A 25,980-nucleotide genomic window follows, 5' to 3' on the forward strand; every position below is an offset into this window, starting at 1 on the left:
AACAGAGACAGGAAGTGTTGTCAGTAGGACACAATGTTTTTCCCACAGAGTGTGCTCAATCCCTTTTTTCACTGAATGTCTTTTTTTAATAAATTGGTGCTGGTCATGATGGCCCATGACATATATGACAGCATTACTCTGAGAATTTCCCAGGAGCTGGCAGGGAGTTGCTACAATGAAAGCAGAGGGTTTTTTTCTGTTGTCCACAAGCTTTGTAACTAAAGGTCTTCTGAGTCTAAAGTTGGCCGTACACATAAGGGAGCTGTCTATCTAGATTAGACGTTGTTTCTCCCGATTCTCCAATACACATGAATGCTTGTCTTAGACGAGCGTTCCTGTGTTCCCTATGGGAAAGCCGCTGCCAAACACTTCTGGCAGTGGGTCATCTTCGCAACGAACTAAAGGATTCAACCTTTTCTTCCCTGGCCTATTCTGTCGGAGATGAATTGGGAGGGACCAATACATATTAAATGGTCGGCCAATCCCACCAAAATTGGCGGGCTTTTGTCTTATGTGCATTGGAGCCTTTTTCTAAAAGGCACAGCTCCCGGAGACTCCCTGCTCTGACTGGAAAAACACAACATGGTGGTCATTTCATAGGCTTGGAAAGCACAATGATTCTGGTGTGGAAACAGTTCTGATGGTTACAATCTGAAACTTGTGTCAATCAAAAAGCAACTTTGATCCCATATAGCTACTTTTATAAAGATTTTTAAGAAGGTCACCGTTGAAAACATTGCAGGCTCTTTTACATTGGCATTGCATATGTTACATATTGTGTGCCCCTTCTGTGGGTTAACATCCAGATAGATAGATATGGGATAGATAGATAGATAGATAGATAGATAGATAGATAGATAGATATGGAATAGATAGATAGATAGATAGATAGATAGATAGATATGGGATAGATAGATAAATAGATAGATAGTTATGAGATAGATAGATAGATAGATAGATAGTTATGAGATAGATAGATAGATAAATAGATAGATAGTTATGAGATAGATAGATAGATAGATAACATATAAGAAAAGCAGGCAGCACTCCAAGAAATTAAAGTGAAAAAAGGGACTTTATTAGCGACCTTTCTCTTGGCTTGAGAAAGGCTGTTCACAGCTGAAACGTCACCACACCAGATGGGCTAATAATGTCCCTTTCTTCACTTTAATTTTTTGGAGTTCTGCCTGCTTTTCTTATATGAGATAGATAGATGGATAGATAGATAGAGATGAGATTAATAGAAGACAGATAATTAGAGTCTTTTAGGGATTAAAGCAAGAACAGAAGCATAATCTATCTTTCTATTTATCTGTCCATCTACCAATCTATCATAGTATGAAATGTATCTAACATCTTAGATATCTAAAAAAAATCTAAGCGGCAAAATTCAACTACCAAATACTGAATAGCAAACAGCTCACTAAACTATAATTACTCGCCAAACCCATGCAACATCCAGGATAGCTGTCTGATCAGCAGATCCCAGCGCCTGATGAATTAAAAGAACATTCCAGGGAACATGGGGTTCAATGCGCTGAAAGTGCAATGTTTTTATTTTTTTTCTCCCACGCGTTAACAACAGACTCCAATGTGCACCTCAGTATGTATTGTATAGTTCTGTAAAAACATCTCTAGGACAAACCACAGTCACACATGCAAAGTCTATCTAGAAAATTCTATCCTTTAAGACATGGGGTTGGATCACGGTGTTACATTGTTATATAGCATGAAAACGTGTAAACATGTCTGCTTCCTCCAATAGGCGATTGCCAACCTGCACCCTGCACACAGAAAATAAATACCCAGTAACCTGTCCAAACACAAAAGCTACACTTGTGCATTGGGTTAGTGCTCTCCATGGCTTCAGGTGGTCAATGTGTCCATGGAAGAAATCCGCAGACCCAAGTTTCTGAGCTCTTATTCACAGATACTTTTTATTCTTTTTGTATTTTTTTATTTTTTACTTTTTGTCATTGTGATATACCTCAACTCTATATTCTTTCTTTGCAAACAAGACGGTGGAACACCTCAGTGCAGTGCGACAGAGGAAAGAAGTAAAATCCATTGCTGGAATAGAACTTGGAAGGATCGGTCTAATATCACTCATCTTCTCAACTGTCTGTCAAGGCGCAAATCGGCTTTGTTGTCCTGATAACTTCTCGTCCTGCATCAGAAAGATTGATTGGAAAATCCAAGGATCTGTCATTCCTGATAGAAAAAAAAACACAATCACAAGTCACAAGATCTGCGTGTAATTCTACCAGAATAGTGGGGTTGTGAGATTTATCTTAAAGGGGGGTCCTGAACTTGGGATGCTCCTCCGTGACATCCACATGCCCAAAGTGGGCATATAGAAAGAAGATGTCTAGATGAGATTACCCCTTTAAGCAGTGTAAGACAGAGAAAAGTTTTACAATTGCAGTTTATGATAATATTCTGATTTGGCATCTCAAGGTACTATAAGTATTGGAATAAAGCTTATTATTGTATATATTGCTACTATATATTACTGTTTACTAGTGCATGAGTCTCTGTCTCCAGCAATTGTGTTATAATGCCAATAATGCATTGTTAAAAAAGGACGTTCCTGTTCATTGTGTGTGTAGCTGAAGCACATTTTTCTTTCACATTGCAAAATTACAGACAAGATACTAAGATCCTAAGCTATAAGGAATACCAGTTGTAAGCTGTGTTATCTTTGTTCCTGAATAAATATATATTCACTGAACAGCTGAACAGTACAGAGATTGGACATATATTCTCTTATATGTGGATGATATGATTACGGTCCATCAAGAAGAAACAGAAATTGCAAAGATTCCTAAAATTCTGAATCAGCATTTTGAAGCTAAAGACATTGAAAATGTGAATTATTATATTATTATCTAGGAATTCAGTTCCAAAGAGAAGAAGATGGAAGTCTTCTTTTAAACCAAAGAGCAAAAATCAACTCAATGCTGAATCAGTTTGAAAAGTCATTAGTCAAAGGTATATCAAACCCAAAGGAACTATCCTACTTAAAGTTGGAAGAAGATCTGTTAACTAACAATGAGAAATGCAAACAGGGAGTGGGGGAACTTCTACACATAGCAACTATGACTCGACCGGATATCGCAGCAACAATTGGAATTCTCTGCAGATATGTGGAAAAACCGACCCAAAAAGGACTGGAATGCCAATGAGAGTTCTTTGATATCTGAACGATACTCAAGACATAAAGGATATCTGCAAAAGGAGATGTAAAACTCACAGGCTATGTGCATGCAGTCTTGACTGGTAATTGTAAATCGACAAGCGGCGATTTGTTCAATATGTTGGTCTAGCAGGCATTTGAAACCTTGTCATCTACAGAAGCAGAGTATGTGTCTGCAGCCCATACAAGTCAAGAGGTAATTTGGATATACCAATTAGGCGATCTTGGTAAGCCATGAACTCAACCAACAGTGATTTATGAAGACAACCAAGGATGCATTAAACTTGATACAGTGAGAAGATCAATGCGAGAACCAAACACATTGACGTTAATCATCATCACATGCGTGATTTGATAGAATGTGACATAATTGAGTTTGTTTATTGTGAGACTGACCAGATGACAGCTGATGTTATGCCAAAGCCACTTCCAAGAGCCAAATTTAAAGAATTCAGAACTATTATGCGATAACAGGATAAGTAGCTGTTGAGTGCGGGTGAAGGAATAATGCTTATTATTGCATATATTGCATTAACTACTATTTAAATTCATTACTGTTTAATAGGGCATGAGTTTCTGTCTCCAGCAATAGTGTTATATTGTCAGTAAAGCACTTTTAAAAAAAGCAAAAAAAAAAAAAATAGGACGTTCCTGTTCACCGTGTGGGTAGCTGAAGCAGTTTTGCTTTCACTTTGCAAGCTGACAGATAAGATGCTAAGATTAGTGTTGAGCATTCCGATACCGCAAGTATCGGGTATCGGCCGATACTTGCTGTATCGGAATTCCGATACCGACTTCCGATATTTTTTCAATATCGGAATTCGGCATCGGAATCGGAAGTTCAGTTGATTGACGGCCTGACGTCATCATGATGCGCGGTGTGTGCGCATCATGATGCGCCGTCATTTCGGGCCTTCCGGGGGTCTCTGCCGGCCTGCCGGGGGGCTGTGCCGGCCTGCCGGGGGGCTGTGTGGACTGCCCGGGGTCTGTACCGGCCTGCCGGGGGGCTGTGCCGGCCTGCCGGTGGTCTGTGCACCCTGTGGGGGTCTGTACCGGCCTGCCGGGGGGCTGTGCCGGCCTGCCGGGGGGCTGTGCTGATGTCCGGGGGTCTGTGCAAGCATCGTCCGATGGGACTACAAGTCCCATCGGGCGATGCCTGCTACCATGACAGTGATTGACACATTAGCCAATGATGGGACAGTAGTAGTCCCATCATCCGGCTAATGTGTTAAATGTTAAAAAAAAAAAAAAAAAAAAAAAAATACTACATACATACTACATGCATGCTACATACATACTACATGCTACATACATACTACATATATACTACATACATACTACATACATGCTACATACATACTACATGCATGCTACATACATACTACATGCTACATACATACTACATGCATGCTACATACATACTACATATATACTACATACATGCTACATACATACTACATACATACTACATGCATGCTACATACATACTACATATATACTACATGCATGCTACATACATACTACATGCTACATACATACTACATATATACTACATACATACTACATACATGCTACATACATACTGCATGCTACATACATACTACATACATACTACATACATACTACATGCATGCTACATACATACTACATGCATGCTACATACATACTACATGCATGCTACATGCATGCTACATACATACTACATGCTACATACATACCACATACATACTACATACATACTACATACTACATATATACTACATGCATGCTACATACATACTACATGCTACATACATACCACATACATACTACATACATACTACATACATACTACATGCTACATACATACTACATATATACTACATGCATGCTACATACATACTACATGCTACATACATACCACATACATACTACATACATACTACATACATACTACATGCTACATACATACTACATATATACTACATACATGCTACATACATACTACATGCTACATACATACCACATACATACTACATACATGCTACATATATACTACATGCATGCTACATACATACTACATATATACTACATGCATGCTACATACATACTACATGCTACATGCATGCTACATACATACTACATACATACTACATGCTACATACATACCACATATATACTACATACATACAATACATTCATACAATACATACATAGACATACAGTACATATAACATAGAGTAACATACTTACCAATACTTGTCACATTGTTCCCCGAAGCCATTGTCTTTTCCGGAATAAATATTAACATAACAAACCACAAAAATACTCACCCACGATCCGAAGCAGTCCACGAGTGTGTCCCACGACGATCTTGGGTAGAGAACTGCAGCATCAGATGATGCTGCCGTTCTCTACGGGCTGCAGGAATCCAATGACGGAAGGTAGGTATCCTTCCGCACTGTATTCCTCCGCCACTTAAAAAAAAAAAAGTCCCTAGTCTCACTTTATGCCATTGCTGCGTGGGAATTTCCCACACAGCAATGGCATAAAGTGAGACTAGGGACTTTTTTTTTTTTTAAGTGGCGGAGGAATACAGTGCGGAAGGATACCTACCTTCCGTCATTGGATTCCTGCAGCCCGTAGAGAACGGCAGCAACAGCTGATGCTGCAGTTCTCTACCCAAGATCGTCGTGGGACACACTCGTGGACTGCTTCGGATCGTGGGTGAGTATTTTTGTGGTTTGTTATGTTAATATTTATTCCGGAAAAGACAATGGCTTCGGGGAACAATGTGACAAGTATTGGTAAGTATGTTACTCTATGTTATATGTACTGTATGTCTATGTATGTATTGTATGAATGTATTGTATGTATGTAGTATATATGTGGTATGTATGTAGCATGTAGTATGTATGTAGTATGTATGTAGCATGCATGTAGCATGTAGTATGTATGTAGCATGCATGTAGTATATATGTAGTATGTATGTAGCATGCATGTAGTATATATGTAGCATGTATGTAGTATGTATGTGGTATGTATGTAGCATGTAGTATGTATGTAGCATGTATGTAGTATATATGTAGTATGTATGTAGCATGTAGTATGTATGTAGTATGTATGTAGTATGTATGTGGTATGTATGTAGCATGTAGTATGTATGTAGCATGCATGTAGTATATATGTAGTATGTATGTAGCATGTAGTATGTATGTAGTATGTATGTAGTATGTATGTGGTATGTATGTAGCATGTAGTATGTATGTAGCATGCATGTAGTATATATGTAGCATGTAGTATGTATGTAGTATGTATGTGGTATGTATGTAGCATGTAGTATGTATGTAGTATGCATGTAGCATGCATGTAGTATGTATGTAGCATGCATGTAGCATGCATGTAGTATGTATGTAGCATGCATGTAGTATGTATGTAGCATGCATGTAGTATGTATGTAGTATGTAGTATGTATGTAGCATGCAGTATGTATGTAGCATGTATGTAGTATGTATGTAGTATATATGTAGTATGTATGTAGCATGTAGTATGTATGTAGCATGCATGTAGTATATATGTAGTATGTATGTAGCATGCATGTAGTATGTATGTAGTATGTATGTAGCATGCAGTATGTATGTAGCATGTATGTAGTATATATGTAGTATGTATGTAGCATGTAGTATGTATGTAGCATGCATGTAGTATGTATGTAGTATTTTTTTTTTTTTTAACATTTAACACATTAGCCGGATGATGGGACTACTACTGTCCCATCATTGGCTAATGTGTCAATCACTGTCATGGTAGCAGGCATCGCCCGATGGGACTTGTAGTCCCATCGGACGATGCCTGCACAGACCCCCTGAGCCTGCACAGCCCCCCGGCAGGCCGGCACAGCCCCCCGGCAGGCCGGCACAGCCCCCCGGCAGGCCGGCACAGCCCCCCGGTAGCCTGCACAGCCCCCCGGCAGGCCGGCACAGCCCCCCGGCAGGCCGGCACAGCCCCCCGGAGCCTGCACAGACCACCGGCAGGCCGGCACAGACCACCGGAGCCTGCACAGACCCCCTGGCAGGCCGGCACAGCCCCCCGAAAGGCCCGTACAGACCCCAGAGAGGCTGTACAAGGGCAGGAAAGGGTTTTTCTTATTCCGATACCGGAAGTCCCATAGACTTGAATGGGACTTCCGGTATCGGAATCGGCGATACCGATACTTTTTTTAAAGATCGGCCGATACCATCCGATACGATACTTTGAAGTATCGGACGGTATCGCTCAACTCTAGCTAAGATCCTAAGCTATAAGGAATACCAGTTGTATGCTGTGTTATCTTTGTTCCTGAATAAACATATATTCACAATTGAATGGCTGAACAGTATAGAGATTAATCCACTGCCAACAGTAAGAAATCCTAAAGTAATTTTATTAACTTAAAATTGTGGTCCGATACCTAAATTGACCTGTATAAATATTAATTTTTAAGCCATAGCCACTTTTGTAATTTGTTGTGTTCCCTACACAGCTAGTTTCCATACCTTTGTTCTTACTTTACTTCCTATGAGGGTCCGTTTGCCTCTCAGCATTCACTGTGGATTCTGAAATGGGACATCAACAGGGGGTGGTGAAGTGGTCACTCCCCAATAATGTGACTGCTGGGCTATACCCCTGATGACAGCCCATTTTAGGGTCCAGTGAACGCTAAGTCTCAAACAGAACATCAAAGGAAAAATTAAGGAAACAGATATAGGGATTAACTGCATTTTGAGAACAGTAGGGAATTTTATAAAAAAGCAAATTATGATGGTGGTTAGGTTTTAACATTTGATATTTATACAAGACATTTTATGTGTAATTTATATCCTAGCCACTGCATTCACACACATCCACCGCCCTGGCATTAACTCTCTACACTCTATCCATATCGGCCCCTCACTCCTTTCCTCTCCTATGTATAGCACTCACGCTCTTTTCACATTGTTAAATTGCACAGATCCAGTCAGTCCCACCATTCAACATCAGAGATGTTCTCACAAATCACTTAACCATCTGCTCACTCTTTCTATCCTCCTTCTCCTAGTCGCAGGAGACATTGCTCCCAACCCAGGTGCCCCATGTTATAGAAAGTCAAACCCCCCAACTGCTACACTCAGAAACCCCTCTAATCTTATTAATATTCCCTGCATGCCATCTGTCTCTCTTAATTGTGCACTTTGGAATTCTCGCTCTGTGTGTAACAAACTCTCCTTCATCCATGACTTCTTCCTTTCTAATTCTCTTAACCTCCTGGCTCTTACTGAAACCTGGATCCAGCAGTCAGACACTACCGCTGCTGCTGCTCTTTCATAAGGGGGACTACACTTCTCTCATACCCCAAGATCAGACAATAGAGCAGGTGGAGGCGTTGGTCTGCTCCTATCATCAAAATGTACCTTTCAGGTTATCCCTCAACTACCCTCACTAGTCTTCCCTTCTTTTGAGGTCCATGCCGTCAGACTCTACACCCCCTTCTCCATGCGAGTGGCGGTGGTGTATTGTCTTCCCGGCCCCTCCCATCAGTTCCTGGATCATTTTGCCACTTGGCTTCCACATTTTCTCTCCTGTGACATCCCTACCCTCATCATGGGAGATTTCAACATCCCCATTGCTCTTCCCCTCTCCCCATCTGCTACTCACCTTTTATCTCTAACCTCTTCGTTTGGCCTTTTGCAGCTTACTAATTCTCCAACGCATGAAGACGTAAACTCCCTTGACTTGGTCTTCTCTCGGCTTTGTGCAGTGGATGATTTTGCAAACTCCCCTCTCCCGCTCTTTGACCACAATCTTCCTTCATTCCCTATCAAGAACTGTCAGGCTGCTCAGGTCACCCCCACTGTCCAAACTTATAGAAACATACAGGCCATTAACACCCAGAAACTTATGAAGAACTTGCAGTCTTCATTGGCCCCTATCTCCTCCCTCTCATGTCCTGATTCTGCACTGAAGCATTACAATGAAACACTTCAAAGTGCCCTGGTTGAATTTGCACCCCCTATAAATAGAACACCACAACACAGACGGTGACAACCCTGGCACACCATGCAAACACGTTTCCTGCAGCGGTGCTCCAGGTGCGCCGAACGTCTGTGGAGAAAATCCAATCTACACGAAGATTTCATCCATTATAAGTTTATGCTTAGAACATACAACACTGCCCTTCACCTCTCCAAACAAACCTATTTCAACACCCTCATCACCTCACTGTTCAATAACCCGAAATGTCTCTTTGACACTTTTCATTCTCTACTCAACCCAAGAGTACAGGACCCAACCACGGAGCTCCGAGCTGACGATCTGGCCAATTACTTCAAAGAAAAAATTGACCAGATTCGACAGGAAATTATCTCCCAATCACCTCATACCATGCACTGTCCTCCCTCCCCCACTGCATCTATCTCACTCTCTGATTTTGAACCAGTCATAGCAGAAGAAGTAAGCAGGCTCCTTGCATCTTCTCGCCCAACCACTTGCATCAGTGACCCATTTCCGTCACATCTCCTCCAGTCCCTTTCCCCTGCTGTCACCCCTCACCTAACTAAAATATTTAACCTCTCTCTCTCTTCTGGTATCTTTCCCTCCTCATTTAAGCATGTCATCATACATCCACTACTTAAAAAAACATCCCTCGACCAAAACTGTGCCGCTAACTATAGACCTGTCTCTAATCTTCCCTTCATCTCTAAACTCCTGGAATGCCTGCTCCACTCCCGTCTTATCCGCTATCTCTCTGATAACTCTCTTCTCGACCCTCTCCAATCCGGTTTCTGCTCCTTACACTCTACTGAAACTGCTCTCACTAAAGTCTCTAATGATCTACTAACAGCTAAATCAAAAGGTCATTACTCCATGCTAATTCTCTTGGATCTCTCTGCAGCATTCAACACTGTGGATCATCAGCTCCTCCTCACTATGCTCCGTTCCATTGGCCTCAAGGACACCGTTCTCTCCTGGTTCTCCTCCTATCTCTCTGTCCGCTCCTTTACTGTATCTTTTGCCGGTTCCTCCTCCTCTCACCTTCCCCTTACTGTTGGGGTTCCTCAAGGATCGGTTCTAGGCCCCCTCCTCTTCTCCTTGCACACTGCCCCTATTGGTCAAACAATCAGTAGATTTGGTTTCCAGTACCATCTCTATGCTGATGACACCCAATTATACGCTTCTTCTCCTGACATCACGCCAGCCTTTCTAGAAAACACCGGCGATTGTCTAAACGCTGTGTCTAACATCATGTCCTCACTATATCTGAAACTGAACCTGTCAAAGACTGAACTCCTTGTGTTTCCTCCCTCTACTAATGTACCTATACCCGACCTTGCCATTTATGTGTGTGGCTCCACTATTACTCCCCAGCATCATACCCGCTGTCTTGGGGTCATACTTGATTCCGAGCTTTCCTTTGATCCCCACATTCGATCACTGGCTCGCTCTTGTCATCTGCACCTCAAAAACATTTCTAGAATTCGACCTTTTCTTACTTTTGACTCTGCAAAACTTTCTCTTATTCATTCTCGTCTCGACTATTGTAACTCTCTTCTAATCGGTCTCCCTCTTACCAAACTCTCCCCTCTCCAATCTGTCTTGAATGCTGCAGTCAGGATCATATTCCTCATCAATCGATACACCGATGCCTCTACCTTGTGCCAGTCATTACACTGGCTACCCATTCACTCCAGAATTCAGTATAAACTTTATTACCCTCACCCACAAAGCCCTCCATGGCTCAGCACCACCCTACATCTCCTCCCTTGTTTCAGTATACCACCCTACCCGCGCCCTCCGTTCTGCTGATGACCTGAGGTTAGCATCCTCTCAATAATCAGAATCTCCCACTCCGGTATCCAAGACTTTACACGTGCTGCGCCAATTCTTTGCAATGCACTTCCCAGGTCAATACGATTAGTCCCCAATCCCCACAATTTTAAGCGTGCCCTGAAAACGCATTTATTCAGACTGGCCTATCGCCTCAACACATTAACCTAATCTATCCCTGTGTGGCACAGCCAAAAATTTTACCATAACCAAGTTCCCCGCATCATGTTCCCACATGCTTTATGCATCCATTAGCCCTCTGTGTCTGTACTGTTACACACTTAACATTATGGCTGGTCCATACCTCTTTCCTCATAGACTGTAAGCTTGCGAGCAGGGCCCTCATTCCTCTTGGTATTTGTTATAATCTATGTGATTATTGTTATGCTATAATGTCTATTGTCTGTACAAATCCCCTCCGAAATGTAAAGTGCTGCGGAATATGTCGGCGCCATAGAAATAAAATTTATTATTTATTATTATGTATCGGACAACCCGGAAAAAATATCCTTATTTCAAGAAGTTAGCATTTTAATGTGTAAGATTACTTATAAATTACTTAAAATGTAAGGTGTCCTAATTCTTTACTCTAGAAGGTAATACTTACTCTTCATGTCAGTAGATGTACAAAAAGGATAGACAGGCCAATATTCAGTAATATTACCATGCAGATCATGATTGTATCAGGTCTCTGTAAAACAGAAGATGGCACAATTATTTACCTGGACTGAGTATCATAAAAAGAAACTTGGCAAAGAAATATAGATATACTTATAACCACATATTTATATTTTACTATATAAATGAATGACCACCCTTGAGCACCACATTTTATCTGCATAGATTAATATAGTGATCAAAGTTTTTTTTACCATGTTCAAAATAATATTTACACAGTATTAAAGGCGTTGTCCAGGATTGACACAAAAGTGACTGACTGTACTTAACTGAAGACTTGTGAATCCATTGATCATGCACAGTGCGAGCTTTTAGGATTCTCCGGTGCCGATGGCAAGACCTGGCATTCATGTGACAGAACATATGCAATGGGCATGTGTAAGGGGGTGAAGGATGATGTCCCCTTTTACTTTTCCTCCTTAACAGGTCCTGACATTGAATATATTACTATAACATATATATGTTATTATATTATGGTACTGCTACCCTTATAGTGTATTACCACTGTCTATTCAATTGGTACTGCTACATCACTTGGTGTATTACCATTATTTTTAAATGTATATTGTTTTACATTGTATAAGTATAGTGTAGTGTGTAGGATTGGCCACTAGATGGGGGGCATCCTAGTACACACAATTTACAGTTGGTGGATAGACTTAGCATGTGGTTTATTATGTAGGAGGGGCTGCTGCTTGATAAGCCATGGAATAGTTTCTAGAATAGTTCAGTAGGGCGGTAGAGCCTAAATGGTCCACATGTGCTATAGGTCCAGGACACAGCAGCAGCTCTGTAATGTTGAAAGTAAAGCCTAGCCATCCACAGCAGTAGGAAGAGAATACAGCAGACCCGTACAGCAAAGAACCCTAGGAAGCGTCAAGATGTGGCAGCTCTTTGCGTGGGCGGACACTCTGAGGACCGGGGTGAAACGGTCGGGGGACCCCACAGAAGCAGTGAGTACAGACAGAAGGAACTTGGCACCTACACATAGCACAGCACAGAAGGGCAGTTTACTCTCCCAGTGGCAAAAGACTCCGGTAATTAATGAACTTGAGTCTGGAGCGAAACAGACCGATGGATGCTTAACCATAGAAGCGCTGTACAGAGAGTATCCAGAGGAACCATCAGGGACGGTCCGACCTGGGCCCGTGCTATGTAACTGTGAGAGAGGTGCAGGGAAAGATAAGGAGCAATAAACTTTGAAGCCTGTTGTAAATGCTGCATAGACCATGGATGTGCTAAGTACAGTATCTAGTAAAGATGTTTTCATTCAAGTTACTTTGGTCTGTGTCTCAATCAATTCAAGCTTGCGTGCTAAAGGTCTCTCAATGCAAGGGGAGAGTCCTGAAGGAACTGAACCTGTAGGTACAGGTATGTTGACTAGCGGGCGAGGAGAGGCCAAGACACAGAAGCACAGGTGTCCTTGGCCACAACTACAGTCCTGGCCAAGCCTTACACTTGCTCCCGGCCACATTACGAATAGAGGTGTCTGGCCTCGCTCAATGTAAATGAATTGAGTGAAGCCGCTTATGTCTAGTCAGAATCTGGCTGGAAGTATACATATTACATATCTGTGGTCACATGACCACCCTGTCTCGCCACCGGCACCGGAGAATCCTGACAGCAAATACTGGGCATGATGTAAGGATTCACAAGCCTGGAGTCACATAGAGTGATTGCAGAGTGTCATGCCATACCTGGACAACCCATTTAAAATATTAAAATTTTGCCAGTCTTTGACACTAGTATATGGGAGCTTAAAAGCTAGCCGATTACAAACTGTGCACTAAAGTTAACATAATAATTAGCTAGTATGTCATATACTCCTCAAGTATAGGGGGACAGAATTTTGTCTATTAAAGGGGTTTCGACCTCTGGGACCACCAGAGATCCTAATAATGTGACTCTGGCCCCTAAGCTGAAGAGGTAGAGAGCTTGACTTTCTCTGGCGGTCTTAGATTATTTCCATATTTTGACACAGAAAAGAAAGAAGAAATACAATATTGATGCGCACACCTATAATCTGACAAATTTTATTGATGTACAATCCATAAAAAACTGTAAAATTTAAATACAAAAGCCTGAAACACATCTAATAAAGTGCAATTTCTCATGATCAGAATTGCCTCCTGAGGTCTGATGTCTCCTGCTCTGTCTCTGCATGGTTCAGCTAAGTGGTTCATTTGCTATTCTGTTTAAATTTGATCTGGTTTTGTCTTTGTGCGGGTCAGCCAGCTCCGGCTGGGGCTTAGCTGAATCATCGCCCTGTTATGAATGGGTCACCGAGGAGGATAGCAGGCCAGGCTAAGCCACAAAAAACCAGAGAGGTTGGTAACTAAGCAGATGCAGACCCCTGATCCTGTCCACACAACTAGCAGTAGCCGTGGAGCGTACCTACGATGATCCTAGACGCCTTGGCACAGCCGGAGAGCTAACTAAGCCTAAAGCAAGAAAGGGGAAATCTAAACTGCCCCAGAGCAGACTCCAAAGGAATAGATGGCCCCCAAACATATATTGTCGGTGAGACAAGATGAAAACACAAATGTAGGCAGAAAAATAGACTGAGCAAATGATGGGGCCCACACTGACTAGACAGGACGGGAAAGGAAAGACTCTGTCTGCAATCACGCAAAAAACCCTGCAAAAAGTCCAACACGTCTGATGCACAAACACTGAAGTCGCACGACTTCGCCCCCCACTATCGTAAATTTTTCTGGTATTGTAAAACCACTGACGGATCTGACCAAAAAGGGCGCTGGTGTGGTGAATTGGTCTCCAGAGGCAGTCTTGGCATTTCAGGAGCTTAAGCGGAGATTCACTTCTGCTCCGGTTCTAAGGCAACCTGATGTCTCACTCCCATTTCAGGTGGAGGTAGATGCTTCTGAGATTGGTGCAGGAGCCGTTTTGTCCCAAAAAGATCCGGTGACTTCTAAAATTAATTCCTGTGCCTTCTTTTCACGAAAATTCTCCCCATCTGAACGTAACTATGACGTGGGGAATCGGGAATTGTTGGCCATGAAATGGGCATTTGAAGAGTGGAGACATTGGTTGGAGGGAGCTAGACATCAAGTTGTGGTCCTCACCGACCACAAGAATTTGATTTATCTTGATTCAGCCAAACGCTTGAATCCTAGACAGGCTATGTGGGCCTTGTTTTTCATGCTTTTTAATTTTGTGGTCTCTTTTCTTCCGGGCACTAAGAATGTCAAGGCGGACGCCCTTTCTAGGAGTTTCTTTGCGGATTCTCTTATGGTGACTGAGCCTACTACCATTCTAAATGAGGGGGTAGTTCTTTCTGCCATCTCACCCGATTTGAGACGTGCCCTGGAGGAATTTCAGGAGGACAAACCTGAACGTTGCCCTATGGGAAAATTGTATGTCCCTGACCAGTGGAGGAAGAGAGTAATGTCTGAAATTCATTGCTCCGCGTTGGCTGGTCATCCAGGTATTTTTGGTACCAGAGATTTGGTGAGTCGGTCTTTTTGGTGGCCTGCCTTATCTCGTGATGTCAGGAATTTTGTGCAGTCCTGTTCTCGTTCTAGTGGGTTGTTGATGGCCCTGCCGGTGCCCAAGAGGCCATGGACCCATATCTCAATGGATTTTATTTCTGATCTTCCTGTTTCTCAGAGAATGACTGTTATCTGGGTGATTTGTGATAGATTTTCTAAGATGATTCATCTTGCACCACTCCCAAAGTTGCCATCTTCTTCAGAGTTGGTGCCCTTGTTTTTACAACAGGTGGTTCGGTTGCATGGGATTCCTGAGAACATTGTGTCGGACAGAGGAGTCCAGTTTGTTTCCAGATTTTGGAGAGCTTTTTGTTCCAAACTGGGAATTCAGTTATCTTTCTCCTCTGCATTTCAACCTCAGACCAATGGGCAGACTGAGAGAACAAACCAGACTTTGGAGTCCTATTTGAGATGTTTTATAGCTGCTGATCAGGATGACTGGGTCTCATTTTTGCCCTTGGCCGAATTCGCGCTAAACAATAGAGCTAGTTCTGCCACTTTGATGTCGCCCTTTTTCTGTAACTTTGGGTTTCATCCTCGATTTTCTTCAGGGCAAGTGGAATCTTCAACCTGCCCAAGTGTGGACACTGTGGTAGAGAGAATGCAGCAGATTTGGGACCAAGTTGTGGATAAGTTGTCCCTCTCTCAGGAAAAGGCCCAACGGTTTTCCAGCCGGCATAGGACCATTGGGGTTTAAAGTGGGTGATATGGTTTGGTTGTCGTCAAAGAAAATTCCTATGAAGGTTGCGTCTCCAAAGTTCAAGCCAAGATTCATTGGACTTTATAAGATTTTGGAGATTCTTAAGCCTGTTTCTTTTCGATTGGCTCTTCCAGTTACGTTTAAGATCCATAACGTGTTTCATAAATCTCTGTTGAAGAGGTTTGTGGAGCCAGTAGTTCCTATGGTGGCGCCTCCTGACCCTGTATTGGTTAAGGGCAATGTGGAATATGAGGTAGAGAAAATATTGGATTCTCGTTTGGCTAGACTGGGATTCCAGTACTTGGTCAAATGGAAGGGTTATGGCCAGGAGGATAATTCTTGGGTCTCTGCTTCTGACATTCATGCCGATAGATTGGTTCGTGCTTTTCACCGGGCCCATCCTGAACGGCTTGGTGGCGTGGATGAGGGTTCGGTGACCCCTCCTCAAGGGGGGGGTACTGTTGTGAATTCGCTTTCTGGCCTACCTCTGGTTACTAGTGAAGGTAGTGGAGCTGGTTGTATTGACAGAGGGGTCGCGAGTTCTCTTTCCGGGCTCCCTCTGGTGGTTACTGGAGGTAATGGAGCTGATCTAATCAACAGAGGCCTGCCACCTGATAATGAGGAGGATGACTGGAGATCTGGAGTTTGTGACTCGATTTAACACAGCCGACTCCCTCTATCCCTGCTGGTGATTTTTTCCTGCCTCCTGAGGTCTTAGTTTCCAGCTCAGTCCCTGCATGCTCAGCTAAGTATTGTTTTGCTATTGTTCACATTTGATCTGGTTTTGTCTATTTCAGTTTTGTGTGTTCAGCCAGCTCCGGCTGGGGCTGTGATGAATTTCCATCCTTATGTTACTGCTTGTGCCAGTTTGTTTTTGACCCTTATTAGATTGTCCTCTTTTTGCTCTGCTTTCAGAATATACCAGAGTGCTGATATAGTGGGTGAAGTCTAGTGACTTCAGTATTTTTCTATCAGACGTGTTGGGCATTTTTTGAACCAGGGTTTTTTGCATGATTGCAGACAGTCTTTCCTTTCCTGTCCTGTCTAGTTACTGTGGGCCCCATCGTTTGCTCAGTCTATTTTCCTACCTGAGTTTGTGTTTTCATCTTGTCTCACCGACAATATATGTTTGGGGGCTATCTATTCCTTTGAGGCCTGCTCTGGGGCAGTTTAGATTTCCCCTTTCTTGCTTTAGGCTTATTTAGTTCTCTGGCTGTGTCGAGGTGTCTAGGATCATCGTAGGTACGCTCCATGGTTACTGCTAGTTGTGTGGATAGGATCAGGGGTCTGCAATCTGCTTAGTTACCAACCTCTCTGGTTTTCTGTGGCTTAGTTTGGTCTTGCTTTCCTCCTCGGTGACCCAATCATAACAGGGTATATATTCATTACTAAGGTATTAATACCCAGTGGTGTGAATCTAATGAGGGAGAGGGAGGTACCAACCTCTGGACTAATCGTTTGTCTCTACTAGATACTGTGTACCAAGCTGGACGCTGGGTCACAAACAACCAGAAAAATCACAGCTGAAGGAGCTTTTGTCATCAGGGATGCAAAGGTAACACCCAGCCAGATCTTAGCAACACCAGCGCGTCTCTGTAAATATAAGACACTCTTAGGCAAAATCCTGTCTGCATACACCTATCGTGCCTACAAAGAAGGATGGCACTACTAGTTTCAGGCAGTATATGAGTAAAAGGATGACCTGTACAGAGGAGAGTCATGCTTCAAGACAATGGAATCTTATTCTTATCTTCTGAACCTTACATTACAATACAAAATCCAAAAAAAAATTCCACAGTTTGAGGAAAAGCATTTGTGCATTTTATAGTCAGGGGGCAGCTTTCTAAGATTGAGAACAACATTGACATAGCATCCTTATAACTCTCCTCCTGCTTCACACTGATCTGCCTGATCAGTGCAGGGCAGGAGAGAAAGCTACCAGGACATGCATGGATGCTGCACATCCTGCGTAGTTGAAGGACCTTACAGGTCATGTGTTCAGTAAAATACCTGAAAGGAACATCAAAATATAGTAATGTACACAGAGCGTGTTTGTGTGTGTGAGTGCATGTTATTATGCTGAGCTGAGTGTTTTGTAGTTGAGTTGTGTGTGTTTTTATGATACAGCTGATCTGGGTGTGTTGTAGCTGAGCTAAGAGTTAATGTAGCTGATCTGTGAGTTGTAATTGAGCTAAGAGTTGATGTAGCTGGGATGTGCGTGCTGATGTATAGGTTTGTGTGTGCGCAAGTAGCAGAGTTGAATATAGCAGAGCTGTGTATGTATGTAGCATAGTTGAGTGTGTGGGTACTGTACATGCAGTAGTGTTGTGCATATGTGTGGACTGTAGAGAGTGTAGATAACATTTCTGTTATAAAGTTACTGTATGTGTAGAGAAACATTAACAATAAATTTTTACTTCTGTATTCTACCTGTGAATAAATGAGTGTGAATAATAGTGACATTTTAAAATTAATTAATTTTTTCCCTTTGGGTAATTTGTATATAGGAGGTCAAGCATACGAACTGCTGCTCCATTCAAGATGGAGCTTTTCATAGCCATATTCTTGGGATCCAGAGTTTCATCTTCAGGATAGCTGGGGGTCCCACCAGCAGGAGCCCCAGTGATCAGTAAGTTAATACCTATGGATAGGGGATAACTTGCAATTTTGGCAATGAACGCTATTCCCTTTGCAGTGGGTTTGGAGCGTCAAACCACAAGTTGCAGAATGTTTCACCCCAATGACTGCTAGCTGCAAGCCAGATCACTTAGACTTTGCCCCTTTTAAACTGAATTACTTGCCATTTATCATGCTTACCTCTTCAATTTCTTCTTCTTGTTTTTCAGCAGTTGCAGCTTGGGCACTTTTTTTAAGCAAGCTCTTAGGTTCAAACTTAACCAAGGCCTTTGATTCAGTCTTGGCTGGAGCTTTGGGTTCAGGTTTTGGAGCAACAGCTTTTGGTGCAACTGCTTTGGCAGGAGCTGCTTTCTGTCCAAGCTTTGGTTCAGTCTTCTGTATAGTTTTGGGCTCATATTTCTGTACAATCTTGGTCTCGCTCTTGGCTTCTAAAACTTTCACATCCAGCCTATTGTCTTCACTGGATTTAGCTTTAATCTCTTTTTTGGGGGGTTCAATAGCAGCCTTCTGTTCTTGGAGTTTTTGCGAAGGTAAAATGTCCTTCTTGTCTTCCTTCAAATCAGGAGTTTTTGTCTTGGTTGGTGCTTCTGGTGATGGGAATGCTTTTTCCTCATAATCCAGTGGAGGAGTCACTGGGGAGGTCCGCACAGCATAGCTGTGATAGCCCTTGTGAAACTCAACATCTGAATTGGACGACTTGTTTCCCAACCGTTGAAGTGGTTTCATCTGGCTTTCAAATTTGCTGGTCACATCTTGGTTACTTGGCTTGGACGGGCTGTTAGATGGGGATGCAGCTTGACTTCCACCACGAGTATGTTCCCCATTCCAGTTCCCCGGAGTTAATAACCTCTCCTTTTGGGAGCTTGTCCTAAGTCTCTTGGCATCTGGTGGTGTTGCAGCCATTGGTGGGGATGGGGTTCGTAGTGGAGAAACATCTTCTAAAGTTGGTTGCTTATCTGGTACTTGAGGACTTTCAGAAGGCGTTGCAGCAGGTTGCTCTTCATTGGCAGCACTGGCTTGTTCTTTCAGTTCCATTGGTTCCGCATTTTCTATGATTTCTTGCATTAGCTTTCTTTTTATGTATTCTGGCCCTAAAGTGAATACAGCATATTTATTAGCAGTTGTCTTATTGCATGAAACACCTGCATTTATAGGTTGTGTCTGGTATTACAGCTTTATCTAATTCATACTTGAATGACTTAGTGAATCCTGCATTTAACAGGGGATTGGACAAGACGACCCTTGAGGTCCCTTCCAACTCTACCATTCTATGATTCTATGATGCTTTGGACAATCTAAATGCTCGCTCATTCTTAGACTAATCCCACGGCATCCCGCAGTACAGATTTAATCTATATGGGAATCCAGCAGCAAGTGTTCAATTTCCCTACAGTGCATCTACAGGTGACAAGAATCATTACACAATTCCTACTGAAATCAAAGGAGTGTAATGCATGGATGTATCTGATCCTATAGTTTTCATAGTTTTTCTGGGTAATAGGGGAAGGCCCTAAGAAAATGGGATATTCTATTTCTATTAATTTCTATTAACCCCCTTAACAATATTCACCAAACATGTATGCACTACATGTATGCATGTAGGCACATAAAAACTCTAGTATAAAGATGGCATATAATGAGAAGTGGTTTTAAATCATGATATACGTCATGTACCTGGCTGGTAGAAATCTGGCGAGAGCTCTCGTGCCATAGTTCTTGAAATGCTGGACTCGTTGTTTGCTGCTTGTGCTGCTTGCTCAGCTCCATCTGCCTTGGCTTTGGCATGAGCTGTCCTAAGACATGAAACATTTTATATAACATCAGTGATGACATATTTATCCCTAATTTTATATTACCAAATAATCCAGATTACAATTAATAGGGAAAATGAGACTATAACCTGAGCATTATAACATATGTAATATGTCAATGTGCCCAAGGTCGGCCATACTAGTAGTGCAACCAGTGCAGCCGCAGAGGGGCCTAAGTGGTAAGGGCACCCACTTCCATCTTCAAATCTGTAATCAGCTTTTGTCCCAGACACATTGGGCTGTAAAGGTCCCATATATTGTTCTTGCACAGGGGCCCTCTTCTGTTTGTGTCCGCCCCTGTATATGCCCATATGAAAATGGGCAAAATATATAGTTCACTATCAATGTATTACTTTACGGTTAACCTGCTGAAATTTCTGCAACTGTTCATGCATCTAAATGGGGCTTGCATAAATCCACGTGAATGCTACAGAAGTTATCCAACTTTTATGTACAGAGTGGATTTTCAGTCATAGTTAGTCTTCATAGGTAGATAGCAATAGAATATCAATAAAAGATCATCAGACAGACATCCAAAGGAGATGATAGATAGATAGATAGATAGATAGATAGATAGATAGATAGATAGATAGATAGATAGAAAGATAGATAGATATGGGATAGATAGATAGATAGATAGATAGATAGACATGGGATAGATAGATAGATAGATAGATAGATAGACATGGGATAGATAGATAGATAGATAGATAGATAGATAGATAGATAGATAGATAGATAGATATGGGATAGATAGATAGATAGATAGACATGGGATAGATAGATAGATAGATAGATAGATAGATAGATAGATAGATAGATAGATAGATAGATAGACATGGGATAGATAGATAGATAGATAGATAGACAAAACTGAAAAATTGAATCAGCACTGTGAATGAATAGAGGTTCTTTAGGTAATCCAACAAAAATGCAGTAAATTATCTCTCCAAAATAACAAAAAGTGGGACTTTATTTGTCCGCCTTTCAGTCCAACAGTTTTCTTAAGATAGCTAGCTAGATAGATAGAAAACACAGTGATTGTGTGTATATAAATCTTATAATGTGGACTTTCCAGCAATCCAGTGCCGCAGCCAACTCGTACATGCTAGATTAATTACATTTTTCTACGCTCTCATTTCTCCAGTTCTGTACCTATCTGGCTGATTTTGCTAAACTATTGTAACTGGATCTTGAAAAAAATATAGATTAAGAGTCGTCTTACCCGGCAATACGCACAGATGGGACGAGGCTCCGGTGACAGATATATATATATATATATATATATATATATATATACACACATTGCTGCTGTTACTGGGAACAACTGCTTATAATAGAGGCCGGGAAGAAATTTACGAGATTTTCTAAACACTTGCTATAATATATGGCACATTAAATTGAAAGGGACAACGCTAGGGATCTGGCCATGAAATAAATCAACAGAATGGCTCGAGATAAGGAGATTCAATCAGCCTGAGCATTAAAAGGTTATTTATCTCAGCCATCCAAAAATGATTATGGTTTTATTTTAATTATTTCTTAGACACAAACTGAATGTTAAAGGGAATCTGTCACCAGGTTGTTGTCATCTAATCTAAGATCAGCATAATGTAGAGGCAGAGACCCTGATTATAACTATGTGGCACTTAGTGGGCATCTTGCTGTAGTTTTGATAAAATCACCGTTTTATCAGCAGGAGATTATTCCTAGAGGACTAGTAGTCTTGTGCCATGTAGTCCTCCATATTCACGAGCTCTGTATAACTCCGCCCCCATGATTGGCTACTTTCTGTGTATACAGTGCATAGGCAGAAATCTGCCAGTCAGTGGTGTGTATGGGGTTATAAGAGGTTCAGCATCCAGAGAACACGTAGATCTGCAGCAGATAAAACTGTGAGTAGGGTATGTGCACAAAACATCTTTTCCATGTAGGCGAACCTGCCGAGTTTTTCAAAAGGAAGATGCTTTAAGGAATACTGATTTTTCAGATTTTTTCAAGATACTCTTCTTTAGCATTATCCATGGTTGTTTCTTGAGTTCTTTTTCAATGTTTTTGACATTTTTTTTTGCAGTTTTCTAGTGTTTTCATGGAATCTTTTTTCCTTGTGATTTTCCCCAAAAAAATTTAACTCCATTCAGCAACGAAGAAACAGCTAACGTTTTTGCAAGCAAAAAATAATCTAAAACACATCCAGACATGTTTTATCCCCTCCCATTGACTTGCGTTACAAAGTATAGATTGTCTTCAGACCAGAAGACGCCTGGAGAATGGTCACCTCACTTTTTCAAACAATTGGCTCAAAAGCATGAACATATGGACAGCGAGTCGTTTTCACCTTCTATCTGATTTTTTTAGAAACAGAGTTAACATCAAAAACAACAAACACACATTTGTAATGAAAACATAAAATAAGAAATAACAGAGAAACAAAAAGTGATGTAAATAGCAAATAGGCAAGAAATATATTGTAAGTGGGCAAGGTATAATTGCAGCAAAAACAAACAAGTATACTTAGTGGTTTAATTCTAAATTCAAGTAGACCTCGCCTAACTATTGAGAGATATAATAATGCCAAACAAGCACATGTAAGCAGACAAATAAGATAATATCTATATGGAGGGAAAGAGAGAGAGAAAAAGGTGGAGAAGGAAGGAAGAAAGAAGCAGAACAAATGGGTGGCGGCAGGATTAGGAAAAGCAGATGTAGAGTAGCTGGCAAGGACAGGGTTAAATCCCAGCTCTGCAGTGTTTGATTAGAAGCACCTGCATGTGTCTCTAAGAAGCAGGAAGTAGCTTCATTGTGTGTCAGTCTCCTGAAAAAGTTGAAAAAGTGTCTGTCCAACTGTGTGAACGCACAGACTGTGCACCAGACAGGATGTCAGTGCTTGGACAAGGCTAGGGATTTAGGTATATGAGTTGGTTTTGGTCCTGTGCAATCTGTGGAAAGCAGTAAAAACTGCACGTGTTCGGACCATTGCCTGTGTGAACGTTACCTAAGGTCTAATGCCAAAAGCCTACCAGCGAGAGTGAAACCCTTACACAAGGAAAACATGAGTAATGGAGTCCCTCCATCAGGAAAATGTATCTGAGTCTCTAAAGTCCATCCAAGATTAAAGTCATTTTATTTAGAAATTCATATGTTCAGACTTTTGAGCATTTAGAGCATTTAGAACGCACTTTTACAGATGGGTTTCAGAGCCTGGCCTGAAAGAAAACACATGTATACATAACTTTAGTGCAGGGGTAGGGAACCTTTTTCTGCCAAGGGCCATTTGGATATTTATACCATCAAGTGCAGGCAATACAAAATTATCCACTTGAAAATGATCCTGCTATATTTGGTCAAACAATTCACTCATTCCTAACACGATGGCTGGAACTGGTTTTCTTTGGTGAGATGTGAGATGTTAGGTCGCATTGATGTTGATACTCTCACTCTGGAGCGCAATTGATATCTATGCGATAAGTTTTGTAAAGAACTGATCTCAGCAGTAAGTTCTTTGAAACACAGTTGTATATTACACTACATGTCTCCTTCACAGTAGGAAATTCATCACTACTCATGTTACATTTTTAGAATTCAAGCAGTGGGAGTCTACTGTATATACATCACATAGAATACACTGAGACTGCTGTATACATCACATAGAAGAAACTGGGGCTGGTATATGTACATCATATAGGAGACACTGGGGCTGATGCATACATTACATAGGAGACAGTAGGGCTGATGCATACATCACATAGGAGACAATGTGACTGCTGGCTTCATCATCAGAGGGTCAGGAGAGCAGAACATGCTAACTCTGCTGACACAGGCACTTCATTGCCACAGTATTCAGTAGTTACCATTTTGTGGGCTTGCTCACAGTAAAGAGAGGAATTAAAGGGCTGGCAGACGTCAAAACGGGTCCGGCTGCCAAAGTTCTGCAGTCCACGGGGATCTGCCCGGTGTCAGAGAAATTGACATAGTCAGAGGTTCCCACCCCTTCCTTAGAGAATAAACCCTCATCTTTTAATGGTTTGAAAAAGTTTCTCCTACTTTGGGTGATGTAACTCACACATATGTTACACAAACAGCCCATTGAGCATAACAAATGTGTGATTTTTATTTTCTCCTGCGGTGGCGCTACAGAAAAACTTATATGTTGCTAGTATTTATTGCAGCAGATCACAGACTGGAAGTCTCAGCAGCAGCATACTCTGTGATCAGCTTATTTATGACGGATAACATTCGTACCTGTGAAATTCTATTGGGCTATGCACCTGTCCGATTTTTTCCTTGAACCAAGCGGTCCATGGAAAATGTCGGAGACTGGTCCAATTTTGATCCGAGAGTCGGATCAAAATCGGAAATGCAAGTCAATGGGTCTGTGAAAAAATCAGACCGCACTCGGATGATATTGGAGAGTGGCCTAATTTTCACAGACTGTCAGAATGGAGAAGGTGAATAATGTTTTTGTTTTTTTTGAAGAAAAACAGGTGACTTTAGCACCCCACTCTGCTCAAACTGATCAAGCTATGGTGAAAATAACAGGTCTGCTTTTCTCGTACGTGGAAAAATCGGTGCACTAACCCAAGGGGTTGTCCAAGCAGGCCAACCATTTATAAATACATATGATAATCGTAGAAAAGTGTCTTATAATCTCCTATACAGTAAGAAATAAATACTAGACAAAAGGTTGTAGTTATCAATTCAACACTAAATCACATGCGAAATTAAGCCCCAGATAGCACTTTACCAACAATCACTTGTAAGTACTCTATTACTTTCATGCTTGCACATTCTTTTGCCGGGCAAGGTGTTCTCTATGGTCATATAACCTCACCTATGTGTAGTATTCATAAGTGTTTAACACTATGTGTCCATTGTATGATAGCACTATATACTGTATATAAAATCTCTAGACATATATTTCATACATAGATATAAGTATATAATTGACACATCCTTGATTTATCATTAAGGTTTTGAAGTATAAGTATCTATATTAATTATTGTACCAAGATCTTTATCTATGAAAACATAATTTATTTTTTTCTATACTAATTACATACAAGTGATTCTTTTGGATTGGAAATTATACTTTATACCCCTACATTTTTTAGTAGCACTCTGATTTATTTGTATGTTTTGTTTTGCTTTTTTATACAATACTAGCTAAAGAGTCCGGCGTTGCCCGGGCATAGTAACTAACTGTGATTAGTTATAACAAATTAAAATGATTATATACTATATATATATATATATATATATATTATTATTATAAAGCTGAGTGCATAGTCCCGCCCACTCACTCTAATATTCCACATCATCACGCCAGCCAGAGCCACTTGACTAATACCCCTAATATCCCACATAATCCCGTCAGCCAGAGCCGCCGGACTACTATCCCTAATTTCCCACATCATCCCGTCAGCCAGAGCCACCGGACTACTACCCCTAATTTCCCACATCATCCCATCAGCCAGAGCCGCTGGACTACTATCCCTAATTTCCCACATCATCCCGTCACCTAGAGTCACCAGACTACTACCCCTAATATCCCAAATCATTCCATCAGCCAGAGCCACCGGACTACTATCCCTAATTTCCCACATCATCCTGTCAGCCAGAGCCACCGGA

General features: G+C 41.5%; 1 protein-coding gene across 1 annotated transcript in view; it reads right to left on the reverse strand.

Annotated features, from left to right (window-relative positions):
• Positions 1-1,221: 1,221 nt before the first annotated feature.
• JPH2 (junctophilin 2) overlaps positions 1,222-25,980 on the reverse strand; it is a 97,745-nt gene continuing 72,986 nt past the window's right edge. Inside the window, exons 3-6 of the mRNA XM_073582415.1 lie at positions 20,216-20,334; positions 18,722-19,632; positions 11,625-11,708; positions 1,222-2,211 (exon numbers count right to left, since the gene is read on the reverse strand). Of these exons, the coding sequence (XP_073438516.1) occupies positions 11,628-11,708; positions 18,722-19,632; positions 20,216-20,334 (1,111 nt within the window). The 3' untranslated portion in view covers positions 1,222-2,211; positions 11,625-11,627. The remainder of the gene's footprint in view (positions 2,212-11,624; positions 11,709-18,721; positions 19,633-20,215; positions 20,335-25,980) is intronic.

The sequence above is a fragment of the Dendrobates tinctorius genome, unplaced genomic scaffold, assembly GCF_039654945.1.
Source record: "Dendrobates tinctorius isolate UK_male_01 unplaced genomic scaffold, ASM3965494v1 ptg000071l, whole genome shotgun sequence".
NCBI lineage: Eukaryota > Metazoa > Chordata > Amphibia > Anura > Dendrobatidae > Dendrobates > Dendrobates tinctorius.